The 17679-nt window shown below is 40.0% G+C and overlaps 1 protein-coding gene across 1 annotated transcript in view; it reads right to left on the reverse strand.

Moving 5' to 3' along the window:
- fbn2 (fibrillin 2) overlaps window positions 1-17679 on the reverse strand; it is a 69868-nt gene that overhangs the window by 19221 nt on the left and 32968 nt on the right. Inside the window, exons 19-39 of the mRNA XM_066711363.1 lie at window positions 15411-15536; window positions 12373-12492; window positions 12095-12232; window positions 11024-11074; window positions 10700-10825; window positions 10146-10376; window positions 9004-9129; window positions 8583-8711; window positions 6629-6754; window positions 5961-6086; window positions 5440-5562; window positions 5194-5319; window positions 4194-4319; window positions 3751-3873; window positions 3398-3520; window positions 3134-3259; window positions 2113-2235; window positions 1161-1283; window positions 657-818; window positions 394-462; window positions 163-288 (exon numbers count right to left, since the gene is read on the reverse strand). Coding sequence (XP_066567460.1) covers window positions 163-288; window positions 394-462; window positions 657-818; window positions 1161-1283; window positions 2113-2235; window positions 3134-3259; window positions 3398-3520; window positions 3751-3873; window positions 4194-4319; window positions 5194-5319; window positions 5440-5562; window positions 5961-6086; window positions 6629-6754; window positions 8583-8711; window positions 9004-9129; window positions 10146-10376; window positions 10700-10825; window positions 11024-11074; window positions 12095-12232; window positions 12373-12492; window positions 15411-15536 — 2649 coding nt within the window. The remainder of the gene's footprint in view (window positions 1-162; window positions 289-393; window positions 463-656; window positions 819-1160; window positions 1284-2112; window positions 2236-3133; window positions 3260-3397; window positions 3521-3750; window positions 3874-4193; window positions 4320-5193; window positions 5320-5439; window positions 5563-5960; window positions 6087-6628; window positions 6755-8582; window positions 8712-9003; window positions 9130-10145; window positions 10377-10699; window positions 10826-11023; window positions 11075-12094; window positions 12233-12372; window positions 12493-15410; window positions 15537-17679) is intronic.

Here is a 17679-nt window from a genome sequence, read left to right on the forward strand (position 1 = left end):
TTCTTTAAATGTTATTTTAAATGTTTCTCTTCCAGAAATACTGATTATGGTAAAAACATTAACATCAAAAACAAATTACAACAATGAAAATGTGAAAAGTAAATGGATATAAAGTTCAAAATATCATTAAAGTTTATGTATATACTAAATTCGCCCACGTACCTTCACAGATGCGGCTTTCATCATTGAGATAGTACCCCGCCGGGCAGTCACACTGAAAACTGCCAAACGTATTGACACAGTTTCCTCCCTGGCAGAGCCCTGGCAGCTCCTGGCACTCGTCAATATCTGTAGGGTGAGAGCACAGCGGGCGTCAGCTTCAAACAGGCCCACCTGAGAGCTAACTGAAGATTAATATCCTCAACTCATACTGCAAAGTTCACAAGCACTTACCTTCTAATATTATTGTGATAGGGTTGGGCCTAAATCCTTCTCCTCCAGGGCACAGTGTGTTATATTCAGCTGCAACAAGATAAAATGGCTCTTATTTGGTGGGGAAAGTAAAAATGTATTGCTCTCTCACACAACAATTAATATTGACTCCAAAATCTACTTTAGGGGGGAAAGCATTTCTGCAACTACTGGTCATAAAATACGTGTTTTAACCCTTGAACCCATGTCCCATCTCATTCTAACACTTTTCTGCTGATACTTACAGGTGTTGACACCTGGGCAGTGCTCACAGGGGTTTCCCCAGGCTTTCCCCAGGGAGCAGCAGCAAGATGAACGGCTGACCACCACGCCCACCTCCACACTGCAGGCCAGACCCCCGTCGCCACGAAGACCAAACTCCAGGTAGCAGTTGCCAACACGGGTGTCTGGACAACAAAGAGGAAAAAACATTACCACCATCGTATGTCTCACAAAGCAGTGTTGGTCATGTGACGTCAACCAAACATGTCGGCAAAATACAGTAGAGATTAACTTTAAGAAACATTAAGTGACTAGGTGAGTAAAACATCCAATTTACACAACTTTTTTATTATTTTTTTCAAGTGGGTGCCATTGTGTCATACTTTTATTTTGCTCCCTTAGCAAATGTTTATGCATCAGAATTTATGTTGACTGCCTTACAGGTGTGTTAAAGGTACTTCTGAATAAAGCCTAGGCTATATTAATCTATAGTAAAGCAAAACGACAAGACACACATCAGGACTTACCAACACAACCAATCCCAGACGGATTGAGTTCAAAGTCAGGTGGGCAGTTACACTGGTAGGAGCCCGCGGTGTTCTCACACAGCCCGTTCACACAGTTAACAGGGTCCAGGCATTCATCGACGTCTGCACAACAACAGCGACCCGGCAGGTTAGAATAAGAGACATCCGATGACATTGAAAACTGACACAATTTATTATTTAAATGTATAATTTGTTGTACGTCTGGTTGGGGGATTGGCATTATACTGTTATCATATTTACTGGCATATCTTGCTTTTGCATACTCTAACTTTCTGTGTTTTCAGTATGGTGAATTCCTGCCCCTTTAACACTAAACCAAAGGATTCCAGCCTACATTTCATCCTGTCTTACTTTGTTGATGACTATGCTCATTTTACATTAACTTTATTTTTGAACTTTTTTCAGAGAACCTCAGGTGGTAAAACTGCCAAATTATAACCCTTGCTGCTAAGAAGAGCATATAAAATCCGAATCAGGTTTTTTGTCCTTTACTTAAAAACCCCAGAGCCATTTCCTTAGCAGGAGGTTTGGGTTTTACACACTGTATAATAAGTTCCAGACAGACGGTAGTGATGCAGAATAATGCGGTGAGAAAACAGTGCTTGCTGCAATCACAAATGTAACTTAACAACGAGGGGGAGGCACACACAAACACACGCCTGCTACATCAGCCAGCTCTTTTCACATCACCTCTTTTATTTCACACAACACTCACACAAGTGACGGCATACATTAATGACTAGTCACCTGGAATCCAAAACACACTGGAATCCAAAGACATACACAGACAAAATAAGACTGAGAAAGATTCGTTTACAAGCTAAATTGATTGTAACATCATATAAAAACAAGTGATGGAAATGAGCATTGAGTAATCATTAAAAATACAAAGTTAAATGATCTGCCACATGTGCTAAAATAGGCTGCTTACCTGTGCAGTTGCCACCTGTCCTGTCCAGCTCGTACCCATCGTCACAGATGCATCTGAACATGCCGGGCAAATTCTTACATGTACCAAACACGCATATATTCTGGAAGGTGCATTCATCAATATCTGCAACAAGAGATAGAAAAGCAATACTACTGGGGATTTATCAGGCATATAACATTATGAAGAAAAGGCTCTATGAAAAAAATACAAAGACACACTGTCAATGCTAAACTGGGCGAAACAGAGAAGTAAACCTAATTAACTAGACTGGAAGAAGGAAAACAAATGCTATTGAATTCACAAAGAGTTCTGTAAATCTTCATCCTTCCGTTGTCGTTCTTGAGGGTGGAAACTATTACAGCTCTACAGTACACATTTCTTCTTGAACAGAGGTACTGATGCAGATGTTGCTCCCTGTGGATATCTTTAGTTATTTCCTCAATTTGATTTTCGTCATTTAAATCTGGAGTTCAGACAGATCCAGTAAGGATTACGCCGTTAAATTCATTACATGAAAGCACTCAAATATACAGATATCATCAGTTGCGGTCATCTATTCTAAAAGCATTAAGGAGTATGATATTATTGCAGTGATCTTTGTGATAGTAGAGTTTAAAATAACAGCAGTGAAACACAGAAACCTTGCATCAACAGTACAGCTCATTAAAATATTGTAATTCTCTGATAAATCTGTTTAGGACACAACTATTTAATAATAAATAAAGTAGTGTAATGCACAGGGGTTCAAAAGGAAGGGTCTGTTTTTTATTGGCAAGCAATCAGGGGTTGTTGTGCCACATTTTAGCACCGTAACTCCTGGCACTTAGACAAGGTAACCTTATTAAGACTGAACAGGCTGATCTTTGCAAGGCTCAGTTGAAGCAGTTTACTTTTATCTCTGGGTCATGCGCCGGGTCTCGTGCTTGAAGGAGCAGGCCCCACAGCGTGTGTTATTTTGTGGTTTTGTGAAACGCAGTCAGTGAAAGCTCCCGGGCTGGGGGCTGCGCTGCCGATGACCTACCTTGGCAAGACCTGCTGTCGGGGGCTGGCGTGAAGCCCATCTCGCACTCGCACCGGTACGCCCCCGGAGTGTTCAGACACTGCCCGTTCTCGCAGAGGTTCACGTTCTCGGCACACTCGTCCACATCTGGGAAGAAACACAAACCATAAGAGAAGGCACGTGACCAAATGTCTACAGGCGGCTACACACCGCCTGTACGCGGCGATGAGGTGTGAGGCGATGACCTGTTGCGAGATGTTATTGAAACCGTATTGTTGTCCGTACCTGAGCATGTGTAGCCGTCCCCGGTGAAACCGTCGGAGCACGAACAGCGATACGACCCAGGGGTGTTCAGGCACTTGGCACTCGGGCTGCACTGGTGCGTCCCATTGGTACATTCATCAAGATCTATTTGTAGAGAAAACAGGACAAATATTTACCTAAAGTTAGTGTTAAACATTAAACCCTTTCTTTAACAGACCTCCTTCTTTTACACACCTAGCTGTGGTGCTTAACACATTGCTGGTGTCTGTCATGTTCTCTTGCTAATTTAGAAAAAGCAAGTTGACCCCATGTAAGACTACTTTTGTGTTGTTGGTTAGTTTGACCATGTTAGGATTGAAAGCAGGTGAGCTTACCCACGCATTTGATGCCATTCCCTACCCATCCCTCTTGGCAGGAGCAGCGGAAGCTCCCGGGGATGTTGACACAGGAGGCATGCAGGTCACAGTTGTGCGCCCCAATCTCACACTCATCAACGTCTGAACGGGAGAAATACAAAGAAAACAAAAGCTCACTTATGAAAACAGAAATAACATTCACAGACTGACAGAAATTCCTCGCCTTGTGTTACACTATGTTTTGAGAATTCACCTCCCACAAAACAATCTGACAGATGCTTCTTCTGTGAAAATGTATTTTGGCACACTTATCCCGTTTATTTATGGTCAGTGCTGAGTCGACAGCCCCGCTGTGCGCTCAGATGTTCTGCAGGTTCTCACAAGCCTCCTCTGTAATGCAGGAGCTGAAAGACTCACTCCAAAGAGTTTCATATAGTGCCCAGAATTCAGAGAAAACTTACCAGTGCAGCCTGTGGTTCCCTTCTTGACCGAGTAGCCCATCTGACAGTGACAGATAAAAGATCCCTTGGTGTTCTCACATTCTCCAAACATGCAGATGTTTGGATTCAGATCACACTCATTCACATCTGCCATGAAAAACAGTGGAGACAGTTTCTAAACATGTGCCCTTATTCCCCATTTAAGGCTGCAAATATCTGGCATATCTCAAATACTGATTTATATCATTTATGTATATATATATTTAGTGGTTGCTAGCCTTTAAAAAAACAAAACTACAATCTTTAGTATTACATCTCTGTAATGGAGCATCTGCTTTAAATATTATGAACTTCTGCTTCTGTGTTTAACATTAAATAGCCCTCAGAGTTAATTTTGTTCTGGGTTTTAATGAAGTGAACCATTATCTTGAGTTTCTGACCACAACAGGATCTAATGAGCAAATCTTGAACTCCACCTCCATCTTTAGTCACTTTCTATCTTTTGTCAGGTATCATTTGAAATGAAATACAATCTCCATTGTAGTCTCCTTGAGGCAGGTCCATATGTCTATGCTATCATGAGCGCCCGGAGATGTACTGAACCAATTTGCTGACAGAACACCTCTGGGAGCCTGGTTGAGATCTGGCTCCTCACATCCACAGCATCACTAAATCCCCCTCACTTGGTGAAAGCTGTTGTTAAAAAATAATTCCTTGAGTCTGATGAGGTGCTTTTATACTCTCATAATAAGTCCGACCTCTGATCTCAAAGTTATTAAACTTTGTAAGTAAAGTTCTGAAATACTCCTGGTTAACCTTACTATATCTTTAACCAACTCTTTCACCATTAGCAGGAAATCCAAATTTTTACCAGTTTATCTATTCAACAGTGGAAATCTGTTATGGAATGGACTTTGGTGTATGCCAATATGACTCAGAGAACGAAACATTCACAAACATTTTAATTGGACATGGTGCGAGAAAAGGGACTATTTACCGCCTTCACTACAGGGTTACATACCAACACAGGCCTTCATATCCATGGAAGTCATAAATCCATCGTAGCACAGGCAGCGATACTCTCCGGGGATGTTAGTGCACTGTCCGCCATCACATATATCAGGGTTATCTTCACATTCATCGACATCTGCAGTAGAAATGAAGGGAAGAACAGATGTTGAGCAGTGCTTCTTCCTTCAGCGCAAAAGCACCCCCCCCCCCAATCACAACTGAATGGCTGCGGCAGGATTAATCGTCGCCTCTTTACCTGTGCAGCTCCTCTGGTCGGGCATCAAAGCGTAGCCGTCGCTGCAGCTGCACTCGTAGCTGCCCTCGGAGTTGGTGCAATGGGTGTCGCATCCGCCATTTTCGATCGTACACTCATCAATATCTAAAAATCACAGGGCAAGCTCAGTGTGTTTATGTGTCACACAAGGCACAGCCTCCTATGTATTATAGCGATTACAAAAGAGTTTCCTCTTGTCTCTGTACCTTCAAATGCCATCAGAGAATCATATTCATTCAAAATAAGCACTTTCAAGCTGACCAATTTATTTATTTAGTTATTTTTTACAAAGGCAGCTGTTTCTATCTATTGTCTGGTTGCTTCAACATAGACACATGATGACACTTTCATTAATTTAGCTTGAGAGAGACAGAGAGAAACAAACATCTGAGTCTAAACATTCTTGCTGTGTTTACAGATCATTTACCAGAAAGATTTTAGAAACATTCCTTCATGAGAGGTAAATAATATATACATATACAAATACTTAAAAAACATCTTACCAACGCAGCCCTGCCGGTCCGGAGTGGCCTGGTAGCCGGAGTTGCAGGAGCACTGGTAGTTCCCAATTATGTTCACACACTTCCCATTCTTGCAGAGGTTGTCGCTGAGTTCACACTCATTGATATCTAGGAAGTGTAGAGATTACTCACAACTTGTCCTATTACACACCAGTAATAGCGAGGGTTCGACTAGCTAACTGCATAAGCTAAAGGTCGTCTTCTCCAAAAATAAAATAAAAACACATCAAACAGAATGAGCCATTAGGTTGGCCTGCCAGCTCTCCTTAGGCTAAAGCCATTGTATTTCCATAACACTGTCTCTTAAGACCGTTATAAGCAGCACAGCAGCTAAACACCTTTTTGCCCGCTAAGCACTAGAAAGGTATGGAGAGAATCTACCTTCTCACTCTCAAATTGGATGGCTTCTGCAGGGAGTTCTCACTGAGAGAGTTTCTACTACCAGTGCAGTGCCTTCCCTGTGGATTAAGAGATACTTTCAGTCCCCTGCATGAAGAAACTTTTATGACACTTATTCTAGATGTCTGTCTGCCCCTTGGTCAAGAGCTATCTTTGCTGGGTTGTGCGAGATACATATCCTAGTGCACCTGTACAAAATAAATACATTCATTATGTGGCTTGGAGGATCTCAATGAATGAAGGACGCTCACCGACACAGGCATCCCCGTCGGGCGAGAGCTGGTGACCATGTGGGCAGATGCATTTGTAGCTGCCTTCAGTGTTTTCACAGGAACCTCCCCGACACAGCATCGGGTTGCGCTCGCATTCGTCAATATCTGCCAACAAAGAGAGTCATGGCTTTCTGTATCTTCTTACACAAAATGTTGGAAACAGATTGATGAGAGAATAGCAACAACAAAAAAATGCATAATGCAGTATGGTCACCTGATTGAAGTACAGACGCGCTCAAATTTGTTGGTATCCCTCCACAAAAAAATAAGCATGCACAATTTCCTCTGAAATAACTTGAAACTGACAGAAGTAATTGGCATCCACCATTGTTTATTCCATATTTACTAGAAATCTGACTTTGCTTTTGATTTTGTTATTCAACATAATATTGTAAATAATACCCTCAACCCAATATTTTGTTGCACAACCTTTAGAGGCAATCACTGCAATCAAATGTTTTCTGTAGCTCTTGATGAGACTTCTGCACCTGTTAACAGGTAGTCTGGCCCACTCTTCCTGAGCAAACTGCTCCAGCTGTCTCAGGTTTGATGGGTGCCTTCTCCAGACTGCAGGTTTCATCTCTTTCCATAGATGTTTAATAGGATTCAGATCAGGACACATAGAAGGCCACTTCAGAACAGTCCAATGTTTTGTTCTCCATTCTTGGGTGCTTTTAGCTGTGTGTTTTGGGTCATTATCCTGTTGGAGGACCCATGACCTGCGACTGAGACAAAGCTTTCTGACACTGACACAGGTTCCAGAATGCCTTGATAGTCTTGAGATTTCATTGTGCCCTGCACAGATTCAAGGTACCCTGTGCCAGGTGCAGCAAAGCAGCCCCAAAACACAACCGAGCCTCCACCATGTTTCACTGTAGGTATTGTGTTCTTTTCTTTGAAAGCTGCATTTTTTCATCTGCAAACATAGAACTGATATGACTTGACAAAAAGCTCCAGTTTTGACTCATCTGTCCAAAGGACATTCTCCAAGAAGGATTGTGGCTTGTCAATATGCATTTTAGCAAATTCCAGTCTGGCTTTTTTATGTTTTTCTTTCAAAAGTGGAGTCCTCCTGGGTCTTCTTCCATGGAGGCCAGTTTCACTCAAAAAGCAATGGACGGTGTGATCAGAAACTGATGTACCTTCACCTTGGAATTCAGCTTGTATTTCTTTGGCAGTTATCCTTGGTTCTTTTTCTGCCATTCGCACTATCCTTCTGTTCAATCTGGGGTCGATTTTCATCTTGCGGCCGCCCAGGGAGGTTGGCTACAGTTCCATAGACCTTGAATTTAATAATATTTGCAACTGTTGTCACAGGAACAAATGGTAAATGGTCTTGGAAATGGTCTTGTAGCCTTTACCTTGACCATGCTTGTCTATTATTGTCTTGCTGATTTCCTCAGACAACTCTCTCCTTTGCTTTTTCTGGTCCATGTTCAGTGTGGTGCACACAATGATACCAAACGACACAGTAACTACTTTCCTCCATTTAAATAGGCTGAATGACTGACTGCAAGATTGGAGACATGTTTAGTTTGATTAGTTTGTTTAGTTTAGTTTAATTAGTTTGGCATATCACTATAATCCAATTATTTATTATCTTTTCTAAGGGGTACCAACAAATGTGTCCAGGCCATTTTAGAATATCTTTGTAGAATGAGCAATAATGTATCTCTTTTCACAGCTTCTTTGCTTTATTCTATGACATACCAAAGGCATGCAAGTATACATGATGCAATAGCTTTTAATTTCATCGCTTTGCAGGAGGAATGAAGCATTATTTCAATGAGCTGTACAGGTACCAACAAATTTGTTAACATACATACATTTGTTTTGTTTTAATCTATAAAATGGTCTGGGTCTCTGGCAGAACAGTTAACAAGGGCCATTGCCCAATAATTACTGTTTGAGACCTAGTCAAGCAGGTACTTACCCATACAGTTTTTCATCATCATAAACCCACTCTCATAGCCTTCAAAACATTCGCAGTCGAAACTGCCCGGCGTGTTGACACAGGTACCACTTCCACACAGGTCAGGGGAGATCCGGCATTCGTCGATGTCTAGACAGGCAGAAATGGCATTGCAACTTTAGATACATTACAGGAAATTCAATAAATCCTTTGGCAGTGTGAAGCAATAGTCTGTTGATCACAGTACTTAATGGACAACAGAATTGCATCCACCACCACTACTCAGATAACTTAACTCCTATAGATTTGTATTCAAGTGTTCATATTAAAATTATTATTCTATGGACAGCGTTAACAAATTCTGTTGCTGAGGATGAATACTGTCAGTGAATACTGCACATATGTAATGAAACTGAATTAGGGCTCTGCGCTTACACCTCACCTGTGCAATTTCTCTCCTCCATATCCAGGGCAAACCCGTTGTCACACTTACACCTGAAGCTGCCAATCGTGTTTCGACACTTGCCGTAAGTGCAGATACTGGAAAACACTTTACATTCATTGACATCTGCCAGAAAAAGAGAAGATACGTATAAAATGAGCTTTAAAATACTTATGGAAGTATGGAAGTACATGGAAAAAAGCAGTCATGTCAAAACAAGCTATTTGAGAGGTGAATTTGAAGAGTCATTTTCTAGATCTTTAGAATTTGTTCAGTGCACATACAATAACAGGACAACAATAAAAGTTCTCGCAACACTGAAATATTATATATTGCTTGCACTAAACTTAACTTGATGAATCTGGAAATACTGAATCACCAAAATACTGAATACTAAAGCAATTTTCTAAAAAAATAAAAATGTTCTTAACTCAGTCCATGATATTAATGAATACATGTACTTAAAATAATTAAATGTTTCTTTGGTAAATTAAGGCATCACTGAAATGTTAATGAGGTATTTAATTGCATTGTTTGCTGTTCTTAAACTAAATATATGAAAAACACTTCCATCTTACATTTTGACACTAAAACAGAACCATATGTGAATTTGGGTTCAGGGGTAATGGGCAAATCCAAGCAAACTATACCTCTGACAGCCATTAAAGGTGTTTTAAAAAAACATTACAAATGAAGGGAAAATGGCCACAGCGATCACAGCAAACTGACCTTGAAATGTTTAGTTTAGTCTTCATTAACATGTTAACATGGATATTCTTGCAAGTACCTAGAGGTTTGCAAGGATCTATTTTACCTCAGTGTGCATGTGCGCTGCACATTTTAGCCAATAGAATTACGCTATTTGTGTTAATAAAATGAAAAGAAAAACATTCAATAATTTAATCTACAACTTTTTCTGTTCCCATTTTCAAATAAAACAGGACTTAAACCGTAATTTGTTTTAGACAATCATTGCACTCAGGGGACGGGGTTGGAGTTGCCATTGCATTTCAAGCTCTGGTACCAGATGCTGACTATCTTTCGTCTTATCTTTGTATGGTATCATAAGAAGACACTTTCTTTATCTGTTTACAGACATTAATGGAGGCAGTCACCACTGGTCCCCAGCACATGGTCCTCACCTTTATAGAAGGGCCTGCCAGTGACGATGTCCCCTCTGTTGGCGAAGCCAGGGCCCCGGGGACAGAGACCCTCGTACTCCCGGCTGCCCGGCTGGGGGCACTGCTCGCACTCGGAGCCCCAGGCCGCGCCGACGGAGCAGCAGCAGGCATCCATGCGGAACCGCCCTGGCACAGGCTGAGCGCACGCCGCATCCTCATCCCACGTTAGGTAGCAGTGCTCAGCCCGGACATCTGAAAAACCGCACAGGTATAAACCACACACCAATGCTCTGAGATAATCACATCCGGGGGACTGTGAAATGATGATGCTGGTGATTTTACATGTGATAAATATTAATGATCTATACGATCTCAGATATACAGATTTTTACATTTTTTTTAGTTTGCTGCATATAGTGCATCCGTACACATCTTGTGTACGGATGCACTAGATGTGACAAACAAAACAAAAACTTAAAAATATGCAGATGATGGAGGACTATAAAAGGTGTAAATTACTGAAGTGAATACATGAATAGTTTTGTTATTATTAATATAATTATAATGATACTTACCCACACACAAACGACCTGTTCCATCCAGAGTGAGTCCTTCAGGACATTCACATTTGAAGGAGCCTTTCGTGTTTATACACCGACCATTGGGGCAAACCCCAGGGAAGACCTGGCATTCATTGACATCTGTGCCAAGGAAAAAAAAACAATCCTTGAGCATCACTTCAGTCAGTCAGGCACAACTCATTCATCCATGGACTAATGATCCTAATATATTGATTATAATATAAAGTTATTAAATGTTATCTGCACAGACACTGAAAATCATCACAGAAAAAAAAAACTTAAAGTGTCATATGAAGGCATATGAAATCATTAGATTACCTTCACAGTCAATACCCTTAGATCTTGCAAATCCTCTTGAGCAAGCGGTATCTGTGAAAACAAAATTATACATTTATATAATGTATGTTTACAGAAGGAATCAAAGACAGGAAAATGCTAGTCAAACAGATCACAATATATATTATACACATATATTATATATTATACACACACACACAAATATATAAGGACTCCGGTGATGTTTAATAAAACTATAGAGCGTTCTGGGACTGTCATCTGAGGTTACAAAATCCTGTGGTTTGGATTATTATCAGCCACTACTGGATTAGTCATTACGCAAGAATTTATAGGACCACAAAATTAGAAACAAAATAGTATGAGAGTGCCGTGCCGTGCCATGAGGCGGTTCTGATCATAAGACGACAAGACCGTAGATGTATCAAGGGACAGCGGTCAGCGGTTTATAATATTGGGCAGAGTGTCAGGCCACATAAAACAGCAATGGACGTATTATGGCTAATTTAGGACTGCAGTCAAAAGGATGGATTTCATTTCATTATCCACAACTTTCCAAACTTTCATTCTCTTCACACACTTAATAAGATCCAAGTCAATGTCAGACACATAGCAACACATCAAATATTTAGCAAATGACTCTGCAAATGCATCCCATGGAGAGACAACAAAAAGCTAAGGAGACGGGTCACATATTGTTCAATGAACCACAGTCATCTAATGGCACCAACAATGTTCTTGTTTAAACAATTGTTCATGTTTTTCCTCTTAGAAATGTCCGGGTGATTTTCCAAACAGTCGTGTCACGCTGCGCTTGAACAAAGATCAGAAGAGCAAATCACTCTGCCGCTTTGTTTTTGGCACAATTTGGGGATTCTATCAATTTGATAAGATGTAGGCAATAAATAAGTATACCAATATATTCTCCATTTGCAGAGGAAGATTACCTGAACTTCAATTTCCGACAAATTATAGGAATCTATAATGTATCTTGGATGCAAATATTATAAACCTCATATCTTATTAGAATGTGCTTTAGAAGGGCCATCTGTCATTGACATGCCAACAGGAGACACACAGTATCAGGGTGAGTACCTATCTCACAGCGTTCACAGGGGCTGCCCCACGCCGCGCCAAGTGTGGCACAACACTCGGACTTAAGGGTCGCTCCATTGATGTTCACTTCACAGCGCCCCGCCTCGATATTGAGCCAGCAAGTTCCTTTCAGACTGTCTGTTGTAGAGAAAGCAAAGAATGACAGGACACATAATCAAACATTTGTAAAGTTATTAGTCATTAAGAGCCATATTGGCACGGACTTGTAAGGCACAATTGTTTTATTGCACATGGCCATATACAAACTATATTCTTACCAATGCAGATCAGTCCAGTGGAATCCAGTTTGCTGCCAGGAGAGCATTCACAGGCAAAAGACCCGGCATTGTTCCTACAGACTCCATTAGCACAGGGGTTGGTTTCACATTCATTGATATCTGAAACCAAGGAAAAAATAAAGTCTTTTGTTACAGCCACAACTGGAAGCCATTACGATGAATTACGGCTTTATCTGAGTTTTTAAATAATTATTTATAGTTTCCTGAATTTACATACAAGAAAAATGAAGAAATCACAAGAGATTTTGGTTTTATTTGCCCTTTGCCAATCATTAATCATGTTAATGGTTCGTTCCTGTTATAATCTGCACCATTTGCTTTTCAAGCCAGGACAAGAAAATTAGATTTGAGTTCATTCATCGTCAGGAGGGAATAAGCCTCAATATGGTAACAGTGCGGACAAGACACAACCACAAGCACAAGACAGGGAAAACAATCAGAGCAGTATCTGATAGGTTGACAGGGCTGGATGCCGACTCCAGTGAAGTTTTGGACCACAGTGGTGAAGCATTGCGGGAAAGTTGGTCAATTCTACTGTCTGGAGATTCTCATATGACAGGCATGTGTGTGTTTCTGAGGACAAAACATGACTTTTAAAAGGAGGGTTAGAAATGCTAGCTAGAAAGGTCAGAGTATATCGATTTGTATATGGTAATTTCCACAATATTGAGATTTTGGGTCAAGCCAAGCCAAACTCAAATTTAAACTGAGTTCTTCGCATAGTGTAGCCATGCTGCAATAACATTTCCAGTCTGCCCCACACGGTGCCTATTTATCAAGAATCCATTGTTTCAAGTTGGCAGAATGACTAATACAATTTACAAGAAATATGTTAGTGCAAAAAGTTTCACTCTTGAAAGAGACTTCAGGGACTGAGAAATGTCTCTACCTCGCTGCTGTGTCACTGCTCTAGTCAGCGCCCTGGCAAGTGCAGCTATCAGACACTAACATCAAACAGATGTCTGCATAAAACCTCAGTGTATTCTACCCCCTGGCAGTAGTTCCGCAGTTCAAAAACAAACATCCTGTTGTGAGCTCTCTGTTAGTTTCATTACACTTCTGAGAACATAAAAATATATACTTTTTAAAATGGCCATGTCATGGTTTTGAACAGCAGACGTTTTAGCGATTTACATTTACCACACTCCTCAGAAGGCAAAATCGTCAATTTCTATGACTGTTATCCCTTTTCCTCCTCAGCCAAATGTGCCAAGATCAAATATATAGTTCCCAGAATACATTTAATAATGTCATTTTTGAAAACCTTTTATAGTATTATGAATTCCAGAAACTGGTTTCTATAAAGTACACCAGAAAAGAAACCATGACCCCTATGAATGATACCTGAGGACAGAACTATTTAACAAGCAATTAGATCAATTAACTAATTCCACCTCACAGAATGACTGAGGCAATCCAGAAGGAAGCCTGAAGCCAGTCTAGTCAGGGCTTGTCGTGTTGGTTAAGAGGGCACTGGAGGAGACGCTGGGTTTTGATGAATGAGGGGGTTAGCTTAAGATGGCATAGGGATAGGTCAGGCTTTGAACTCAGACATTTACTGCAGTATAATTGAGGGATTAAACATATGGAATTCTATGTAATTAGTGAGGAGAATTATACATTAAACAGTAGTTTTGTTTAGATTACTGAGGCCGAGCCGAGACAGACAAGGGGGGAATAGGACAAGCAGAACTGATAAAATACCAGATTGTCAAGTGCAGTAATAAGGATGTAGGGTATGACAGGGAATGCAGTTAACCTATTCAGAATATATGATCTTCAGAGGTTCAGACGTACTATGAAGAACTTGTGGATTGAATTATACAACAGTATGGCATTTGATCTAGCGTGGCAACGTTTTATGAAGTTATATATCAATAAACCAGATTCACGGCATGTGAAGTAAATCAGCCTACAACATACGTAATGCATTTAGTCTAATGCCTTTCAAAATGATTAACCAAATATGAACCTATAAAAAACACACAATACACATTCATTCAAAAACAGAACTAAATGGATTCACTTTAAGAACACCTATATCTTTGAATTGGCCATTTTGTTGATTTCCCGGTTTGACAGACAATTGCTGCTGCATGAGAGTTGGCAGGATATGGAGAATCGTTCCTTCAGCTGAAGCCATTTGTCTGAAAAGTAGATGACCTAGATTTCATATTTATACGGAGAGTGGTCATAAAAAGCCAGTTTTTGGCCACTGAAGTGCAGTCCATATAAAACGAGACACTCTAAAGCAGGAAATACCACTAGTTTCAAAATGATCAATTCTCTTGGGATGTTCTGATCAGGGCTGGTGAACAAAGCTGGATTTGAAAGTGAAATTTCTCGATCGTAATCATTTTAAACACTACTAAGGAAATATGATATAGTCCAAGAAAGCATCCGTAGACAAAATAACATTATTTAACCAAAAAGATTTCTAAAGTACCTTCAGGGGTACCTTTCCAACAAATAAATCCAGTATGAAAAGTATAAGGACACTGTTATTCAGTTCTCATGTAAAGACAGATTACTGTATGTGAAGATGATTATGACTTTTGTGTGATGCACTCATTCTACAATATAAAGGACAGGACAGATTTTAAAATGTTTGTTGTCTGATGCTTTGTTTAAATTATCATTGGTGGGAAAATAAAGCAAATATTTTTACACATGTTGTGGAATGTAGGGGGACTTACAGACAGGATAAGTGTATTTTACTGGAACCAGACTTCAAAGGACATCTGTTTTAAATTGTATCCTCTGACATCACTGGAAGTGCAATAAGGACTAATTTGGGCTTGAGAAGTCTAAAGGTGTCATGAAAACCTGTGACATGAAACTATGGTTCATTCAGAAAAGTTTTCAAGCCCTAAGCTATGGAAAAAGAAACAACATGCATTCCTTTTTCAAGTGTCCTGACCTACTTTTAATCCTTTTAAAAAGTGTGATTTCAGAATAGATTTTTTTTTTTTTTTAAAGCAAGGTGTCAGGTCTGATCTGACCAGAGTCTGTCTCACCTTCACACGTCTCGGAGTCCCCTTTGAAGACAAAGCCTTTGGGGCAGGTACAGGTGTAACTTCCCGGCATATTCCTGCAGAGTCCGTTGTCACAAAGCAGCCTGTTAACCCAGCACTCATCAATATCTGTAATTAAGACACAAAACAGACAGCATATTAGAGTCTATGCAGTGTAGAAAAATGTAATGGAGGCCAGCTTGGGAAATAAACGCTGATGCTGCACATTATAGCACCACGTCAAATCTTGACTGCTTACATAACTTCTAGAAAAAGAGAGAAGGAAGGGACTCTGAATGATTTGAGTCGCATAAGGTCCAAAGACTAATTTTAAGAGCATCAGACTTAAAAGCACTAAACAAAACACTAGTTGAAGGTAAATCCATGGCGGGTTTCAAAGCCTGAACAAATTGTCAGGTTTTGCATTTTTGAAACATATATATGCATTTGTGACTGCTAGTGTTTAAACGCCCTGATATACATGGATATGCACATCCTTTCCTGAAAATGTTAATGAAAATATAGTGACCAATTTAGAGTTGTCTTATTGGGACAAAAATATGCAAGTTGTGATTAGTCTGATAAGGGGAAGGGGTGGGGGGGAGCTTGGCACACTTGTTTACACACTTGCCAAGAAAAACAATGTTAGTGTAATTATTTATTTACCCACACCACAACAAAAGGTTGAATACAGTATTCTTCCCATTTTTGCCAAGGCCGTTGCTGTATAATAGCTGATGGTGTCATTTCAAGAACAAAAACGCTCTGTCTACTGAGCTCTTCCACTGCTTGCTGTAAGTCTACAAAATCTTGGCAGACAGACTTATGTCTACATCAAATATGTATTTTTAACCAATATTGCGCTCTTTCTTTTTCTTTCTTTCTTACTTTCTTTGCCAATTAGGGCCAACACATCAGATTAAAACATAATAAGCAATGAGTTGTGTTAATACAATGAGTTTGTTTACATGCACTTTCTAAAATGCTGCAAATGTTGGAATAAATATTACTTTCAATGCTGTATTTAGTGATGCATGGTGAACTTATCACTATTGTCAAAGGTTTGAAAGGCAAATGGCTAGAGTTACTGTGTATATTTGTTGTAGTTAATTAAAATGCATTTGAAATTGAACTAAAAATATACCTTTTTAAGATTGTACTAATATATGAAGAATACAGTCATAGGATACATTGTAGGGAAAAAGTGATTGTCTTTGTGTTAGTGTGTTATGTTTTAAATTAATCACTGATCAACACAACTTTACCTAACATGTATTGGTTCTAGGATACAGATATTGCATGTTGAACAATTGCATTCGACAGTAAAGGAAACACCAGCATTTACAGTAGTTCAAATAAGCTTGTTTACCTGAACCTACTGCGAGAACATGTGAGCACAGTGATGTGACAGAGAGGAGAGGAAAGTCTTCAAGATGAATATGTGACAAAAATTGTGCTTGAAGCTAAGTACTGTTTATACCATTGGATTTTATCTAATTACAATTTTTCCTCCTAGGTACATCCCTTTTTGGGTGGTACGTTATTGTCTTATAGAACCTAGCTATGACCTAATCACCAATTTGTATAGACACTCCTGGTCCATTGTCCTCATCTCTTAGACCAATTCATACCTGAACTCCAAGAGCAGGTGTTCGATTGGCCTTCTTGCATTTCACTGTCTGAACATAAGAAAGTTTACAAACAAGAGGAGGCCATTCGCCCCATCATGCTCGTTTGGTGTCCATTAATAACTAAGTGATCCAAGGATCCTATACAGTCTATTTTTAAATGTTCCCAAATTTTCAGCTTCAAGCACATCGCTGGGGAGTTTGTTCCAGATTGTGACAACTCTCTGTGTAAAGAAGTGTCTCCTGTTTTCTGTCTTGAATGTCTTATAGCCAAATTTCCATTTGTGTCTCCGGGTCTGTGTGTCCCTGCCTTTCATGATTTTGAAGACTTGATGAAGTCCCCACGTAGTCTCCTCTGTTCCAGGGTGAACAGGTTCAGTTTCCTCAGTCTCTCAGTAGGACATTCCCTTCAGACCTGGAATAAGTCTGGTTGCTCTCCTCTGAACTGCCTCTAGAGCAGCGATATCTTTCTTGAAGTGTGGAGCCCAGAACTGCACACAGTATCCAGATGAGCTCTAACTAGTGCATTGTACAGTCTGAACATCACTGCCCTTGTTCTCAATTCTACACTTTTGACAATATACCCTAACATCCTGTTTGCCTTTTTCATTGCTTCCCCACATTGTTTAGATGGAGAAAGTGAG

This window comes from Amia ocellicauda, chromosome 8, assembly GCF_036373705.1.
Source record: "Amia ocellicauda isolate fAmiCal2 chromosome 8, fAmiCal2.hap1, whole genome shotgun sequence".
Classification (NCBI taxonomy): domain Eukaryota; kingdom Metazoa; phylum Chordata; class Actinopteri; order Amiiformes; family Amiidae; genus Amia; species Amia ocellicauda.